This window comes from Dermacentor andersoni, chromosome 9 (assembly GCF_023375885.2).
Source record: "Dermacentor andersoni chromosome 9, qqDerAnde1_hic_scaffold, whole genome shotgun sequence".
Lineage (NCBI taxonomy): Eukaryota > Metazoa > Arthropoda > Arachnida > Ixodida > Ixodidae > Dermacentor > Dermacentor andersoni.
The window spans coordinates 101,968,725-101,986,671 of record NC_092822.1 but is presented as its reverse complement, the minus strand read 5'-3'; the positions used below and the strand labels follow the sequence as shown (position 1 = coordinate 101,986,671).

The 17,947-nt window shown below is 48.5% G+C and overlaps 1 protein-coding gene across 1 annotated transcript in view; it reads left to right on the top strand.

Moving 5' to 3' along the window:
* The window catches only part of LOC129383999 (MIF4G domain-containing protein-like), a 50,502-nt gene extending 32,930 nt beyond the window's left edge, over nt 1-17,572 (top strand). The window contains exon 5 of the mRNA XM_055069029.2: nt 16,172-17,572. Coding sequence (XP_054925004.2) covers nt 16,172-16,396 — 225 coding nt within the window. The 3' untranslated portion in view covers nt 16,397-17,572. The remainder of the gene's footprint in view (nt 1-16,171) is intronic.
* Nucleotides 17,573-17,947: the final 375 nt, after the last annotated feature.

Below are 17,947 nucleotides of genomic sequence, written 5' to 3'. Positions count from 1 at the left end.
ACGAATTTTGATCGCCTATGAAAACAGAAAGGTTTAGAGATACATTTTCTTAAAAGCGTCATGTGGGTTGCACAGTAACTTTGCCTCTTACCTCTGTTCATGTTTATGCATCAGTGCATGTGGCAGCTCGCCAGAAGTGCACATGAAAGGCTGCATATTGCAAAACAACACCTTGCTATGCTGTTGCCTTTTTCATGCATTCAGTCTTAGTAAACAGACGGTTTTGCTGCCCACCACATATGATGGCAAAAATATTCAACATGAATAACATTGTGCAGTGGGGTATCATTTCCTGTCTGATGCTTTCGTCGTTGCAAAGACATTTTTCAGTGAATGGAGCCCGGCAAAGCAGTGCACTGAGAGCTTTTGCAACTTTCACCATTTATTACTTCACAAATGTCATTGTCTGAACCTGGCCGTCAATCGCTACGCCGATGGCTTGTGAATTAAATAATTGCCTCAATAAAACACATTCAACTTCACTCAGCATTTTTTAGTACAAACAATGCTAGGAGAGCTATATAGAGTGAATAATTGTACTAACATTAGTGTTACTTGCCCGGTCAGATAAACAAATACAACAATGGCTGCGGCATGACTGTGATTTGAAGTGCAGACTGCAAATGGTGCCTTTCAAGCGCGCCCTCGACTACTGCTATTGATAGCTACCTGACTGAGTATTTTGGGCCTAACTAAGCTAATGATGTTTGATAATTGTTCTCTTATTTGCGTTACTTGCCTGGGCCAGATAACCAAAATAAATAATGGCACAACATTAATGTGTGTTTGCATGCAAGCTGCCAACAGTGGCCGTCATTTTCGCGTTGATTGCTGCCGTTTCACCAACAGTGGCGGCAGCTTGACTGTGCTTTGATGTGTAGACTGCTAATGATGCCTTTCAAGCGTGCCCTCGACTACTGCTATTAATAGTTATCCGAATGAGTATTTTGGTCCTCACTAAGCTAATGATGTTTGATAAGTGTTCTCTTGTCCATATTACTTGCCTGAGCCATATAACCAAAATAAAGAATGCGACCACATGAATGTGCTTTTGCATGCAAACTGCCAAAAGTAGCGGTCAATTTCACGTTGACTGCTGCTGTTTCACCTACAATGTCTACGACGTGGCTGCGCTTTGAAGTGCAGATGCTAAAGGTTCCTTTCAAGCGTGCCCTGACGACTGTTATCTCATCACAGGACCCGTCATGCTCGTAGGTGGCTGCCCAATAGAGTATTTTGGGGCTTCTGACATTGGCATTATTCATCTCAACGGGCTGGAAATAACAGTAGGGGCAGCACAACTGCATGCAAAGCACAATGTGCTTTGGCGTGCACATTGATGTGGCTGTCACTTTCACAGTGACTACTGCTTTTTCGTGTGAAGTTGGACAGTAGCTGCCCGAATGAGCATTTTGGGCCCCACATAGTTATTCAGGGTTAACAACTGTATTTGCATTCAAATTTTCCAGCATTTCAGCATGTTTCCATGCCAATACTTATATTGAGCACGATCTGTGCAGGACGTTGCTTTTTCAAAATTGGGCTTCCATTAGAAGGAATATGTCACCAAATGAAATGCTTATTTATTTGAGAGGTCACGACAGAATGCTTGGCTGCTGCGAACCCACCAGCAATATTTTGGTAGCCCTAATAAGGGCTGTTCTTTCATTAATAAGAAGCTGTTATGCTTCATCGAGTGGCTCAATGCCGGACAGCTCGCAGTCGGAGTCGTTTTCTTCACTGTCATCTTCACCCAGTTGGATGATGATGGATTGGATGCGGTCACTTCCAGACGTATCAAGCCTGAACGTTGCCTCCAGGTCCATCACATGGTGAAGTTTCTTCCTCCAGTCTTCCGCCGTTACGTGCTTGATTTTCCCCCTCAAGACGTATTTGACCATGGACAGTTTGATGCCTCTGTTGTCCTCAGCTATGCCATTTTTTACCTTTGCCCACACGAGCTCGATAGGATTAAATTCGCAGTGGTACGGTAGGAGCCTGAGTACAATGCAACCAGCCCTTTCAGCTGCATTGTCTCCGAAGTAGCTCAGAAAGCGTGGCTTTACAGATGCTACCAACTCAAGCAGCTGCTTTTTAACCAACCTTTCGCTGTTGGTGATGTTCTTGCTTTTGAGTCACTTCTGTATTTTTTCCTTCTTCCAAGCTGTTGTCGGCAATTTCTCTTCTCGCCGGGAATGGTAAGGTGCATTGCCCAAAACAATGACACTGCCAGCAGGCAACTTCTGCAGAACATCATTAAACCATCGCTCGAAGTGATTGCCGTCCATTTCTTCGTGGTAGCCGCTTCTTTTTTGGCCTCGGCATATATCTAAGCAGCTGTCGACGAAGCCATCCTCGCTGCCAATGTGCGTCACAGTCAGGCGCTGGCCTTTTCCAGAAGGTTGTTTCAGACCCGTCGACAGGCCATTTGCTTGAGTGTATAGGTGTCCGCGCGTCTGCACCACGATGTCTGTCCACACGATCGACCCAGTGCGTACCGCCGTCACCCATGTCTCGTCCAGGAAAAAGATCTTTCGGCCTTCTGCCCATAGCGCTCCACGTCAAGGAGGTAGCGATTCCGCCATTCAGCGATGTCATACCGGTCGATCAGCAGCGAATTGCGGCTCCTCTTCTTGTGCTTGCATCAGATTTCGACAAGCAGGTGACGCACAGTACACCGCTTCAGTGACGGGAGATCCATTGTTGCGTGTGTCGAGGTATGTGTGGCTGGCAGGAGGTCTGGACCCCACTTCCCGCAGAGTCAGAGACGAGGAGAGCTTTCTCGGTGAAGAATTCTTTATACAATGTTTACATGTCGTCGTTAGCAGGAGAGAGACCAACGGAGCAGCTGCAAGCTGCTTAAATAACACCCCTCAGTCCACAGATTCCCCAGACAGTCCCTAAGGACGAAACAAGGTAGAGAGAGAGAGGGTCTGGGCAGCCTCCGTGGTCCTAACACCGCTCTCGGTGGCCGGCACTTCCTCAAACCGTGCTGTGGCGTTGGGACGATCTAGTGGTCGGTCAGAATGGTGCACCAGGGAAGTTTTATGGCCCGCATAGGACAAAGGGGATAAGGCACAGGGTCGAAACACAGCCCTCCTTTGGAAACCGTCCCAAACACAGTGGGAGTCGTTCGTGGTGCGGGCGCTGCCGGTCAAAGGAGGGGGGGTTGCGTTGCTGCCAGCACGGGGAGGGGCCGAATAGCAGACTGTGATTCGGTGGCCGCTTCCGTCGTGGACGCCATGCAGCCGCAGGGAAACCCAAGCCGTGCACGTAGTCGTGTGCCCGAAGCAGGGACCATGCGGGGATGCATGCTGCCTCCACGGTCGACACACCATAGCACTGGCCTTCCGTCAGACAAATCCCAGGGCACAAACATAACACCATATATGCTTCGAGAACTCGTTAGTGATCTTCTCGACCGTCGGTATCTCGTTGCGGCGAAAGAAATCGTGCACACGACCTTGGTGTGCACGTGTCATACTTCGTGCTGCGTCTTTTCTCCGCATTTCGTGGGCGCTTTTGTGAGGGCGTCAACAGTTCGCCACCCGATATATGCGAAGCTTTAACCTCCCTCCTCACCTTGAACACTGTGCTTTCGCTGACACCGAGCATCTTGAGTTTGTAATGGTTGCGATAAATGCATTGTTTTATTAAAGTACTTCTTCAATAGAAATCGATTCATTTGAAGCTCGGAACAGGAGTAGTAAATGTGCCGTGTACATGTAAACAAGTGCAAAAGCCAGAGCTGCTCTTTCTACTTTTGTCACTTGCAATGAAGCTAAAGAGCAGACGACGGGCAGCGTTGTGGAAGACAAGGGGTTATTTTGCGGTCGCGATCTGGCATATGCTGTAGCACATGAGAGCTCTACTAAACCAGTTATCAAAATACAAAAGTCTTTATTTATACCTAGAATTGCATGTTTCAGAAGCACAATTTTTCGAGTGGAATTATTTTAGTCACGGAGGCAATTGGACATCACGCTGTGGTCATCTGGGCGGGGCCTCCCTTTTTTCTAAAGTTGTATCCGACTATAGTCGTTCCTTCTGTGTCCTCTGTTTCTTCTGCTACAATCCTCGAATCATATATTGACCATACCAGTTGTGTTGTCATCTTCATGCTTTGTTACATGCATATGGCTTTTTATCGAAAAATGCAAATTGTCAAGAATCAAAATGAAGTATCTAGTTTTCACACATTATATGCCTATCATGCTGTGCCACTGGTGTTGGCACTAACAGTGTGTACTCAGACACTAACAAGAAACAAGCAGCTGAATTTCTTGCACATGCAAGGCGCTCACATCTCTCAGTATAAGAATGTATACTTTGCTTAATCTAGAAATACGCCTCAGGATTTCTGCTGTTTACACCAATGTCCACATGACAAAAATGAAGAGTGCCCGAAATTTGCGTTCATGAGAACAGTGCACACGCGCGTCCACATTTCACGACAGCGCGCATGTACTCATGTAACTTTTAAGCTGTTCCTTATATTGCCCTCACAGATTACAAACACCGTCATAGCACAGAAATAACTCCTGAAAAACACACAAGATACGTGAACGAGGCAGAAAGGGCCGGAACCAAAACTCGCCCGCAACGCTTATGCACTGTTCACTTCAGAACATGTGCATATTGCATAAAACGAACACTTATACACCTAGCACCACTGCGACGCATTGCACGTACTACATATCACAGTACACTTACGCTTCGTAAAAGTAAGAACCCTAGCGCTCGAACGTTCTGTACGTGTTCGCGGTCACCAATGCGCATCGCAGCCCGCAAAACAGCTCACACGAAGCTAGACACAAACAGCACATTACGAATGACTGCGATGAGGCGATAATGAACCTCATCGCTACACATCGTGCCATCACTTCTGAAACACAAACCAGTACTGCACAAACTTGCAATCTTCGTATCGATGAAGCGCGCACGCACAACACCTACGAACACCATATGCCGAGGAGGGCGATCGCAATCTTTTCATTTTAGCGTGTACCGAATTAGTGTCATGATTAGAATTCAGGTGTATGCGATGGCCTTCGCGTTTGTAATGCACATGCAAAAAACGGCAAAATACACGAAATCGGCGGCTCCATAACTTCCGACCATCGCGTAAACGCAACACACATTCGTCTGTTTCCTTTGGTGATCGCACGTACTGAAGAGGTCAGGAAGGGTGCAGCTGCTTGTTGCGTTAGACAAATAGCTTTGCAGGTGCTGAATAGCTCTTGCAATGATCACAATAAACCACATAAAAAACAAACTGCCGCTGCAGCCTAGGGGCCTAGGCCTCGCACTCCGCTTCGCTACGAACCAGCGCCATGTTTATGCGGGCGCCGCACGGAGGCAAAAGTTCACGACCGCCCCTCGTGACGTCACGTCGGCCATTACTGGCAGACCGCTGGCTTGCGGTGCGGCGTGCGGCCATGGGCGGTTTGAGCGTAAATCGGCCCTAAGAATGGCGAGCTGCAAGGAAAAATTGCCACCCATTTACGACTGGGGGACAAGGCGCGCATCCCCCACTCTCCGTCGCTGCAGCTAGACTGCGTTCGAAGAAGCGGGCTTTGTGCTGAAAACCGCCTCCATCTACGAGCCCCATCTCCGTTGTGACGAAACGTGTTCGACTGACGCACTATTGTGCCCGAGGTCCCCAGCGCGAACCTGATTTTGCTACGCATGAGCAAGCCGCGGCGGGACAACGAGCTACCCAGAATGTCTCCGAGCTTCCCGGAACGACTCCCCTCTGTCGTCGGCTCCAGTCCTTCGCACCTGTGTGTTTGCGTGTGTGTGTGCGTAAACCGGTCTGCGGGGCAGCGGCGAATTTACAATGAGTAAACGAACGCTCGCGTCACCTTGTCGCGGGAGGCGGCTAGTTTTGCCATGACGAAACGAACATTCGCTGCCTTGCATCGCCGGAGGACCGAGTGTTTAAAAACGGCTGTTGGGCGGAGGCTCGACACACTTCTCTCGTGCAGTCAAGTTGGACTGACACACTTTTCTCTTGAGCAGTCATGTTGGACTGACACTCTTTTTCTTAAGCAGTCATGTTAGACTGATTTAAATTCTGTAAATAAACCCATTTTCCTCGTTCTCGATGAGAAGCAGTTCTTCCCTTCATCAACGTCCTCAGCGTGTTTAAGTTGGACGACGGCATGGGCCAGCTACCTTCGAATTCATGCCGGACTCCAATCTTGGCAACGGATCTCGAGAGATGGGACTGAGCCCCCAATTCTGACACTACCTTATGCAGCTCCTTTCTTTTTTTTTTAGCTTCCTCAATGTTTAAGATAACTTTCAATTAAATTATGTGGTGTTACGTGCCATAACCACTTTCTGATTATGAGACTGGCCGTAGTGGGGGACTCCGGAAACTTGGACCACCTGGGGTTCTTTAACGTGCACCTAAATATAAGTACAGGGGTGTTTTCGCATTTCGCCCCCGTCGATATGTGCAGCCACCGTGGCCGGGATTCGATCACGCGACCCCGTGCTTAGCAGCCCAACTCCATAGTCATTAAGCAAGCACTTGTCATAGCCACTAAGTGACGCAATGGAGCTGGAAAAATTCCAGGAAGAACCCGTATCCAGCCCCGCACACTCAAGTTCCAGCGATCGCCACAGAAGGCGAAAAATGAACCGCGGCGTGCTCCAATATGAAGCTCGCAAGTAGTGTAATTCAATCGCATACTTTAATTTATATTTTTCGGCTAGAGGCGCTCAACGCGGATAAATATTTGATCTGTAAATGTACATATTGTCGCAGGTCACAAAGCACAGGGGCTTTATTGCGGCAAATATCAGTACCGCGTTGTACTCGAAAAGAGCGTGCAAGGTGCAGGCCAGCACAAAAGAACGTCTTTGTCTTTTGTTTGTCGTGCTCGTACTCTCGAGCGGCTCCGGTCGTCGTCTTTGTCACCGCCAGGGTGTAGTGGGCACAAATAGTGACGCGGCATCACCCTCCCTCCAGAGCGAAGATCGTCCTGATGCTCACCAAATGGTAGTCGTCAGACTCAATAAACAGCTTGTCGGTGTCCACATCATTCAGAAAGATACGCCTTCATGCGCACCACGTGCACTATCTGAGGCACCTGTTGACGGCGTTTGGAGCTGCATGAACCGTCACCCACGACATCGTAATTCACGTCGCTAATACGGCGCAGAGCCTTGTATGGTCCGAGGTATCGTCGTAGAAGTTTCTCAGAGAGGCCTCGGCGTCGTACCGGATACCAAACCCAGGCTCTTTCCCCGGGTGTATAAGCGACGAATTGTATCGTCGGGCGTCACGTTCTTGCTGTGTGGTTGTCCTTACGCGCGCGAGCTGTCATGCTTCCTCGGTGAGCTCAGTGAATTCTGCGGCATCTTCGTGTCAATCATTGCAGTCATGAGGCAGCATAGCGTCAAGCATCGTAGTGACTTCAGGACCATGGATCAAACCAAACGACGTCATTTTGGTTGTTTCCTGGCGTGCCGTAGTATATGCGAATGCGACGTACGGCAATATGTTGTCCCACTTGTGCTCCACATCGACGTACGTGCAAGGCATGCCTGCGATAGTCTTGTTGAGGCGTTCTATAAGCCCATTCGTTTGTGGATGATAGGCTGTCGTCTTCCTATGCGCTGTGCCACTGAGCGTGAGCACAATGCGCAAAAGCTCAGCTGTGAATGCGGTTCCTTTGTCGGTAATGACGACCGCAGGAGCACCGTGTCTAAGGACAATGCTCTCGATAAAGAATCGTCTCGCTTCACCTGCAGTGCCGCTCGTGATCGCCTTAGTTTCCGCTTATCGGATGAGATAGCCCGTCGCGAATATGACGCATCTGTTGCCGATGTGAGATATTGGAAAGGGGCTAAGAAAGTGCATTCCAATTTGAGCAAACGGCGTTTCCAATAGTCCAACGGGTTGCTATAGCCGAGCGGGTTTAGTCGATGGTACTTTGCGTCGCTGGCACTCAAGGCAAATTCTAACCTAATGTTTCACCTCTGCTGGGAACCTTGGCGAGTAATATATTTCTTTGATTCGTACCAATGCTCACATGTAACCGAGGTGAGCCAAGGTGGTTTCGTCATGACAGGCTTGCAAGATTTCGTGGCGGAGATTTTCGGGAACTACTAGCAGATAGCTCTTCCCGGTGGAAGAGAAGTTTTCCTGTAGAGAATTCCATTATGCAAACAGAACGAAGGCAGGCTCCTTGAAAATAATCTCGAGAGAGAGTCGTAGCTTGCCATTTCAAGAACTCTGAGTCAGCTGAGCCCCCGGTCGTCTTCCTGTTGCCCAGAGATGGCGGCCCGATCAACAACTCCTAAAAAACTTGCGTATTCATCCTCGTCGGCGCTCGGCGGTTCAATCGGTGACCTTGAGAGGCAGTCGGAATCCAAGTGCTGTGAATAGGTACATCCCTACCAAAAGTTGTAGACAATCGTCGCCTAAGCCTTCCCCTTTCAGAATATCCCACAAAATATTGCGGTCTACGTTGTCATACTCTCCTGTAATGTTCTGATATTAATTTAGATTAGTGTCCCTGTATATGCTCCCGCAGGGAGCAGAGTTAATTATAGGTTCACTGTTATGTTCCAGCTCTGCTCTGCTGTGAAGCTTTCTTTAAACACCCTTTAAAACATTTCTTGCCTTCCGGCCTCCGTGAGAAAACTTAATATGCATGCTGAAAAACATTGCACTGCTTTTTGTTGCAAGGTAATGCGAGTTTGCACGCGAACCTTTGAGCTGTTCGAGCCGCAGGCGTAGTCAGGATTTCATTTCGAGGGATCGAGGGCGGTGCTGCTCCTTATATATACGTGCGCGTTTGTATATGTGCGTATATATATATATATTGCTGAGTGCTTGCGAACGAATGCCGCATTTAGCTCGCGACCTGATATCCAAGGACCTCAGAATGTGTCTTCCTGTGGGTGTTTTTCTTAGTCTGTCGTACTGTGAGGTTCTGGGCGCCTCGACCAGCTCGGGAGGCGTGTTGTGTATGCCTAACATTAGCAGCCTGTCTCTTGATGTATTCTTGGAGAGGTGAAGGGCAACTTTGTACGGTTGTCTTATGAAGCATTCAACCTTGTTCTTTTCTGCTGCCTGAAGTTTGAGATACGGGAGGGTGTATACTATTCGGCAACGTACGAACGCCTGTACTAGCCTCCTCAAATCTGTTCCTTTAATTCCCTGGTGTTTGTTAGCTATACGTCCTGTGAACCTGTTGGTAAGTACAACGCACGCAATTCGTTTGTTTAGCGTCCTTGTGTTTTCCCTGTTGTTTTGAATGTACATTCCCAGTTTGTTTAGCGTCCTTGTGTTTTCCCTGTTGTTTTGAACGTACATTCCCAGGATTCGCAAGGTTTGTTCTTCTGGAGCTTCTGTACAACCAACCTTAATATCCAGTTGTACCGGTGGATTGCTTTTCATTGGTCTGTGTCTGGCTATTAGGAGTTCGGATATTTGCGGGGAGCATGCGAGCCCGACTCTCCTGGCGTATCCGGTCACTATATCCGCTCCCATCTGTAGCGTGCTCTCGATATCACCTTCGTTTCCCCTCACTGTCAGAGGGTGATGTCGTCTGCGTAGAGTGCCGAGGATAGGTTTGGTACGGTGGCAACAAGTTTAGCCATGGGTATGAGGGTTAGTTGAAAAGAAAGGACGACAGCACCGGCTCCTGGTGTGTACCTTCCCCTAATTGTAGTGCATCCGACTTGATGCTTCCGAAAGTGATTTCCGCCGTTATGTCTGTTCGAGAAGCATTTTTGTATGAATATATTCTCTCTCCAATGTTTACGTCGGAGAGGGAATTCATGGTGGCAATGTGGGCGACAGTATCGAAGGATTTGGGGAGGTCTAGTGCCATTATTGCTTTATTGTTGGTGTTATTCGGTGTATTTATTACCTCTTCCTAAAGCTTGAGAATTATATCTTGCGTAGATAGGTTGGGGCGGAAGCTTATTACCATGTGCAGAAAGAAATTGTGCTTGTCCATGTGGTCATGTAACCTAGATAGCACCACGTGCTCCAAAGCTTCCCTAAGCATGATGTTAGGAATATGGATCTGAGGTTGCTTAGTTCAAGGTTCTTGCCTGGCTTGGGTATCAAAGTTACCTTGGCGTGTTTCCACATCTCTGGCTATCCATCCTTCTAGCACTTATTAAAGTACTGCGTGATCTCTTGAATAGGTTCTTCGTTTAGATTTCTTAGTATTTTGTTGGTGTCCCCATCCGCTCCTGGAGCAGAGGACGATCTAATTTTCTGCATGGCTACCTTTACCTCTGCTGCCGTTATGTCTTCACCGAGTTCAAGGTTGGGGTTGCCGATGTAGTTGGGAAGCGTCTGGTTTTTCGTAGTGCATAGGTATCTGATTTGGATTTCCGTTATCATTTCTTCGTCGCATCGCTATGGAATAGTATTTTCATGGATGGATGGATGGAAAAACTTTATTTTTGTCAGAACGAATGTGCGGACGATTACGTGCTAGGTGGCCATCAGCTCATGGCTGAGGGCGACCTGGGTGGCCCACTCCACGGCTCTGGGCTGGACGACCGGGTCTGAGCTGTTTTCTGGGTCTAAAAGCAGTCTTTGATAATGTCATGTCTTTGAGCCGCGATTTTCCGCGCATTTGATCACATGTTTTTACCCACTGTTGTTTTACTAAGTTTTGAGAATGGCTTTCGATTTCTCTATTTAGTTTGGCGATTCTAATCCTTAGTTTTCTGCTCTGTTTCTGCTTCATCCATCTTTTTTGTAAGCTATTATTGCCTGTCACGTGTGTAATAATGTACTGTCAGCGGCTTTGTTTTCGGCTTTCATCTCTATCCTCTTGGTGGTGTGCTCCGCGTCCTTCAAGAATTTCTGAATACATTCATTTAGGTTTTCAATCTTTTTGCCATGTGCGTGAACCAGTCACCTTTCTCTGAATTTATCCCAGTGTACTACTCGTGTCACCCTTCTTTTCTTCTTCAGCGTGCTGCTCGGTATAGTGGACTCTATAATGTAATGGTCGTTCCCTAGGTTTTCGTTTGTGTTGCGCCATTGTGCATTTACTTGTGCCATTGTGCATTGCATGGGGTGAAGTCAGGGCATGATTTTGCCTTGCACGCTGTTTTCTGTCCTAGTTGGCGGCACCGGATTCGTCAGAGGCGCGCATACTTCGTCCTGAATATGCTCCCAGAGGTTAGTTCCTTTCTTTCAATTTGTTCTATAACGCCATGCCATATGTTGTGCGTTCATATCTCCGACTACTAGTAAAGGACTCGTTCTACTGATTTTTCTGGCTTCGTTCATCGCTTTTATTAAAGGGGAGTTCTCCGCTTTGGGGATGGTATATGTGTTACGACGAAGAGCGAGTCCTTGCTTCATTTTAGCGGTATGACCTTTATGAGGAGGCAGTCTGCGCCATTCCATTTATTTTTGTCTATTGCCGTTAGATTCCTGTGGCCCAAGAAGGCCGTGAGTGGTTTTTCTTCCTTGGCGTTCTCGTGTGTTTTATAATCCCGAACTTTTACTTTTCCTTGTTTCTTTTAGGTCTCTGACATCTGTTTTTTGTTTCTTTTTCGAGGTTTAATGAGGAGTTCTAGGTTCTGCCGCTTTCCGCGGAAGCTCGTACAGTTCCATCGCCGTATTCCACGGTGTCTACCTAACGGGAAAGCCGGAAATTCTCAGGAATTCTGAATAGTCAGGAAATATTCAAGGAAAACTCAGGGAATTTGTGCTTCTGTCAGGGATAATTAGCTGTCATTTTATTGAAAGGGAACGACAGTCGCCCTGATGCTGGCTTGAGTAAAAGAGAGGAATCGTAACTAATTGTCATTGATGCCATATCGTCGGCTGTAGTTGCCAGTCTACGGTCAACGGCCGATTTTCCGTATGCCCGATCTTTGGGACATGCCCGATAATCCGGGAGGCTTAGCGGCACCACCACGTACCCCATGGAGTCAATGTATAAGAACGTCTGAAATTTCGGACGCAAGGGCCCTTCGTCGTCCGACTTGCTGGACTTATTGCGGTGACCGAAGGTCCAAAGGGGCATTAATCAAAGCCAACACCGCCGTTTTAATTTTCTCGCCGCCTCAAACCGGCGCCTTCGCATGCAGATCCGCTGGCAGCCGTAGCCACCACCGCGGCAACGCGAAGCCTAGCTCCTTCGACGTTCGATATCAAGATTCTTGCCGTTCGGTGCCGTGTTTTTTATTGAACGAATTCGCCAATGCCAGCAATGGTGGCGACTCCGCCTCTGTATTCCTCGCGATTGGCTTTGAAGCTTGGAAAGCACAGAGCGTTGCATAATCCTGGTTTCTGAAGGCCAGCTTCACCTGCAGATAATAATGTCACACGGTGAAGCGTACGTAAAGTATTACGGCAAAGCTTAACAAACGTGAGAAGGGGCAATTGCCTCGGGACACAGTAAGTATTCCGTAATTACACATGCGTGCACCCGCCGTCTCTTGTCATAGTACGATCACGGATAGGCCTAATAAGCATACTGGCAGGCCTTCAGAGCTTTTTCGGATGTGCCTATGGCAATTTGAGCCCTTATGGACATGCATTGCTTTTATTTTTTTCTCGGATGTTCTCGCGGCCCCTGGAGAGTCCGAAAAATCGGACGTTGGCTGTACGACTGACCAAGAGGATGCTTAAAATAGTACGTGGGGCGAACGTGCGGCGGAAGGAGTACAAGAACAGAAAATACCGACGCATTGAGAGGCAAACGAAGTGTGCCGCTGCTTCTTTGAAGTAGCTTGAGCTCGAAAAACGAAGTATTGTCTGACGCCAAGTGCAGGTGTCCCTCATCCAAGCCAAGCTCTTTAAAGCAGTGAAATGAAGCACTGAGGCGTTGTGCACAGGCCCAGCGTAGGTTAGGACAGTGGAGGTTGACTTTCCAGCTGCTGAGAGAATCTCACTTGTCACAAAGTTCGGACCTAATACCAATGAGCTTGCTATCAATTGATAGAAATCGCTCATTTTCGAAAATATTTCCTTCTGTATGCAACTCTCGTTATTCGTATTTGAAGACGTTCGACTCGATTTGCAATGAGCTTCACCATGTTTTTTTTTTCTTGAATATATTTTATTCGCTGCACATTTTACCAACCCTTCCCTTGATTTTTCTATATTGAATAAAATAAACGCTACTCCTTACTATACAAACTGGATTAAGTCGTTTGTTTTACTTCTTAACATGCTTACTAGATAGTGACAGCATTGGGCGACATGGTGTCAGCCCGTCTTCACATGAAAGAAAGTTCTGTGTCACTGAGGGAATTTTGCAAAGGCACTTAGGGAAAACCTGGAAAACTCAGGGAAATTAAATATGTCATCTTGGTAAACACCCTGATACTCTTCTCTCCGTCTGGCCTTTCCGCCATGACTGGCTTTAGGGAGGGGGAGGGATCTCGCTGTGGTGGGTCGAGAAGAGTTGGCCCATCGCTTTAACATGTTGCTTGCCATGTTTCCGTCCTAGCTGGTTTGTTGCCTTTGCTGTGTTTGTAAGGACTATTACTTGACCGGCTAAGGTGTTATATATTGTTTCCTGGTCTCGTTTCTGATAGTTGTCAAGCGCGCTTCTATGATTTCTTCTATAGTGTTTGGCTTTCCTCAGTTTTGTCGAATCTGGCTTCCACTGTTCGTAATCGGCTCATTACTTAATCTTGATTCTGTTTTATGCGAAGCATATTACTAGAGCTCAACCCAGCTCCTCAGGCGCGGCGGTGTCGCCTTCAATACCACGTGACACCGTGACGTCACGACAGAGGAGAAACGGGGCTCCAACTCGCGCCGTCGCTCGCGGCGTCGCGGCGGTATATAAGCAGCTGCGCTTTTTCTAGGTGGCTTTGGCTCAACTCTTGCAAGATGGGCTGGGTGGGAATCGAACCAGGGTCTCCGGAGTGTGAGACGGAGACGCCACCACTGAGCCACGAGTACGATGCTTCGAAGCGGTACAAAAGCGCCTCTAGTGAATGTGGTGTTGCCTTAGAAACGAGCTGTTTCTAAGGCTCAGGCGTGCGTTGCTTGCTCAGGCGCACATTTCGTTGCCGCGCCGAACGCTGCGTTGCTCGACGCTCACCGCGTCCAACGCGGGGCGCGTAGTCGCTGCGCCGTAGCCCATTGTCTTACACCCCTTGGCGGGTCGACGGGAACGCTGTCGCGTTCCACTCTTGAAGGCGAAGCAGAGTAACGCATTAGTTGTTTCTTCGTCTAGCCGAACCAAATATAGCCAAGCAACAGCAGTTCACCAGGCTAAACAGTGGTTCAACAACTAAAATAAAGGCTAGTATGCTTCGCATCCTGGGCTTAACCTTAGCTAAGCCACAGCCATTTTTTTTTTCATTCTGTGTCTTCTATCAACCTCCTTTTTGCCGGTGGGCATCTTGCAGGTGAAGGTGACCTCGTCGATGCGTTTGACGGGGGCAGGGAGGCTCTCCGCGGTTCCTGTGTTAGGATCGCTGGTTGTCGAGCAATATCTGCTTTGCTATCTTGCTGCTGTTATGTTATTGCCTTCAGTAGTTCCTGAATGAGATCTTCCTGCGTTGATATCATTGCTTCAAGTTCTTTAATTACATTACTCTCGTTGAATGATTGTGCTGTTCCGCTCACCTGTTGTGGCGCTCCTTCCCGTCACGCGTTCGGGAGCTCCAGGTGGGACTCTGAGCGGTCTCGTTTTCCTCGGTCGTTGCCCTGGGCTGGGTTTCTCTATCTGCTTCTGTCTCGCTGTTGCTGTTGCGCGTGGCCAGGTTGAGCTCGCTGTTCTTCCGGTCGCTGAAATTGCAGTTGAGGCTTGCCACTCCGTTTCTTGTTTCCCTTCGAGGGCGGCTTCTCGTGCCTGACCTTACATTGGTTGGATCCCGTGAAGCGCTGTCCATTGCACGGGATGCACCTTGCATCGGGTGCTGTTCGCTGCACCTGTATCATAGGTTTCTTCGTTCTTCCGGACACACGTCCGAGCGATGTCCCGGTCTTCTGCAGTTGCAGAATGCTTCCACTTTGGGTCGGAAGAGGTAGCAGTTGTGGATTCCTCCGCCGAATCGAATGGAGTCTGAGATTCTCTTGGTGTTGCCGAAGGTTATGAGAAGGGTTTTTGATTATTTTCCCATCCTTCTTGCGTCCACAATCTCTAGCTGCGGGTTGACCATAATGATTTCGTCCATGATCTCGGCGTAGCTTTGGTCTTCCAGAACGTGATATGCTATCCCCTTGATGCTGTGGTCCGGTGCCGTCACGTAGGCACATGTTGAATAGATTTGGTCTAATATTTTGATGTTTTGTACTACCGCGTATTTTCTGGAGCGCTCCATCGAAGGGGTTCTTAAAAGGGCTGATCCTTACATGGTCGTGTTTGATTTCGCCAAAGTTCACTCCGACGTCCTGGCAGAGGGCGCACAGGAGCGTAGTGTCCCTGTAGTCTCGGAGCCGAAGTCAGTCTCTCGGTCGGTGTACGATAATCTAGTCGCTCTCTGGCAAGCACGGGAGCGGTTTCTTTTGATAGGGGGGGGGGGGGGGGGCGTCTTATCGATGGGCTCGCCCCATTTGTCTGGGTGGCCTTGCCGGTGACGCCCGTCGGTGTCGTAGCCGTCTCCTGTGGGGGCCTTGGCGTCCCTATTCTTCGGACGAGCCCGATCATGGGCTTTGATTGCAGCCTGTTCCCATAGGCTTCAGTCCTCATATTCTTCCGGAAATATTTCTTCTCCGTCTACGGCGTAGCGCATCACAGTAACGTCGGTGACGGCCTCGGGCGGCCGGTGGCGACGCCGAAGCGCGCCTTGTCGCGCTAGGCCTAAAGTAGGCCCAGCTCGACTACGTGCGGCCGGGGGAAGGAAGTACCCTAAAGAAGCACAATGGGGTCTTACGGGCACAGAAAAACAGCGGCGGAGTTCGCGATTGCTCTCTCTGACCTTTTGGGAGCAAGTCCGGGTCTTCTGGTGCAGATAGTCACTCGGAAAAGACCAGAAACTCGGGATCCCATGCGAAACGCATGCGCACGATTGAACGCACCAATCGTCTACCGCTGCTGCACTGCGAAGCGCGCGGACTGAGACTTATATGGACGCGCTACTCGCTTAGAGTGCACAGTGTTGCCCGTTATGCATAAAACGGTGTACATCTCAGTCGAAGCTTTTGCGCTGAAGCTAGCACAACACCTTGTTTCACTACAGGAAGCGCACTTCAATCCCTTTGCAGATGGAGTGCCTGTGGTGGACGCTGACCGTCGCCGGCCAAGCCGTGCAGTGTGCCACGCCACGGCTTATGGAGATGCTGATTGACCGCATGCGCGACGCCTTTCTGCAGTCGGGGGTGTCGCCTCGCACGCGTAGCACGCTGCTCGAACTCATGGAGCTCCACGCTTCAGGCTGGAAGTTGAACTCGGCGCAGATGAAGTACTATTATTCGCATGTACACTCATAAATAAAAAAGGTATCTGCATATAGCAACACTAACTAAATACTAACAGGTTACATGTGACAAAAAGTACAGCCTTCTTAGTAACTGTCTTTACTACCTTTACTTACTAATATTAGATAGTTTTAGAATAGGGGCCGGTAACTTTTGGGGTTCCTAAAGAGCTTTACGGATATTAGCGTTGGGCACGCAGGATTTAAGTTTTAGAATAGGGCTTTCCGTTTGCGGATAGCGTCTTGCGCTTGCAGCACCACTATACGGCGTCAAAGAAAAGCTATTATAAATAAATAAAACGCCATTCTGTTGTAAGAATAATTTTTGCATTCGTGTTTCCGCGTTTAATTATAATTTAGAGGTTATTCTATTAGCGGCAATTAATTAGTTGCACTTTCTTTTGAGTAGCCATCGTTACGTGCCTTCACCACCAAAGTTAAGCCGCGTTAGGCCTACGAGTCCTGAAATCGACAATCGAATTCGGTATCAGCGGCGTCTAATGAATCAATCTTCATAACACACGCTGGATGAGAGAAAGCTATAACCGCAATCACTTCTCCTAGCTTGCGAACTTCTCGCGTTACCACGAATTGAACCCAGTTTGGTGCTAGGTGAGAGCCGCCATTTCGACGGGTGCCGCCATGTTTGTTCACGCAAAGCTATTGTGGCAGCTTTTGTGACTGCCGTTAAGTCAGTGAAATAGTGGTCCCGGCGCAAAACCCAAGCGCAATTCGCGTCTCGCGCATGCGCAGTGGCTTCCACGCTATTTATTTGGGGCCCCAAACGCTCGGGGCCCCTATTCCAAAGCTATTTAACTACCTGCTGAAGATTCTAAATGGCCCTAACTTAGACTCGCACTCTTTGTAACTTCATTTTATGTACTAAAAAGAATTACGCGTATATTGTTTACCTTTTTGGGTGGCCGTTTTGCCCCGGCTAACCATTGTTACAAGTATATACCGCTCGGCGCAAGGCGTCCCTACACGTAGCGGACCTTAGTACATTATGTTCCGGAATGTGTGAGCCCTGGCGATTACGCTGGAATGTTCGATGTGTCACGTATACATAGCCGGCGCCTCTCACCCATTTTTTGGATTTCAACGACCAACGATTCTGCTTGCCGCTATTGCTCTTCGAGTGTTTTCTGGGCACAAGTTCACCCAATAGAGAGTTAAGTTCGTGACCCTGCTTTGGTGCTAGCTGATTTTTCACCGCCACTCCGTCGTGACAATATCCTAGCGACGTTTTGTCACGATATCGGCTACCTTGGTAGTAGAGAGAGAGAGAGAGAGGGAGAGAGAGAAATTATTCGAGAAAGGCAGGAAGGTTAAGCAGGTGCAGTTCCGGTTGGCTATCCTGCGTGCAGGGAAGGGGCGAAGGGATAAAAAAAAAGAAAGGTTAAATAAGCTCAAACTCAAATACCGGGAGAAGACAGCGATAACGCGAAAAGCACAACATAACCGCGTATCCAACACTGTAGAGCTGTAGCAGGAGGCACTCGTAGTCTGACATGAAAGCCCGTAGACCTCAAGAGCCTGAGTAGTGCGAATAAAACCTTCTGCG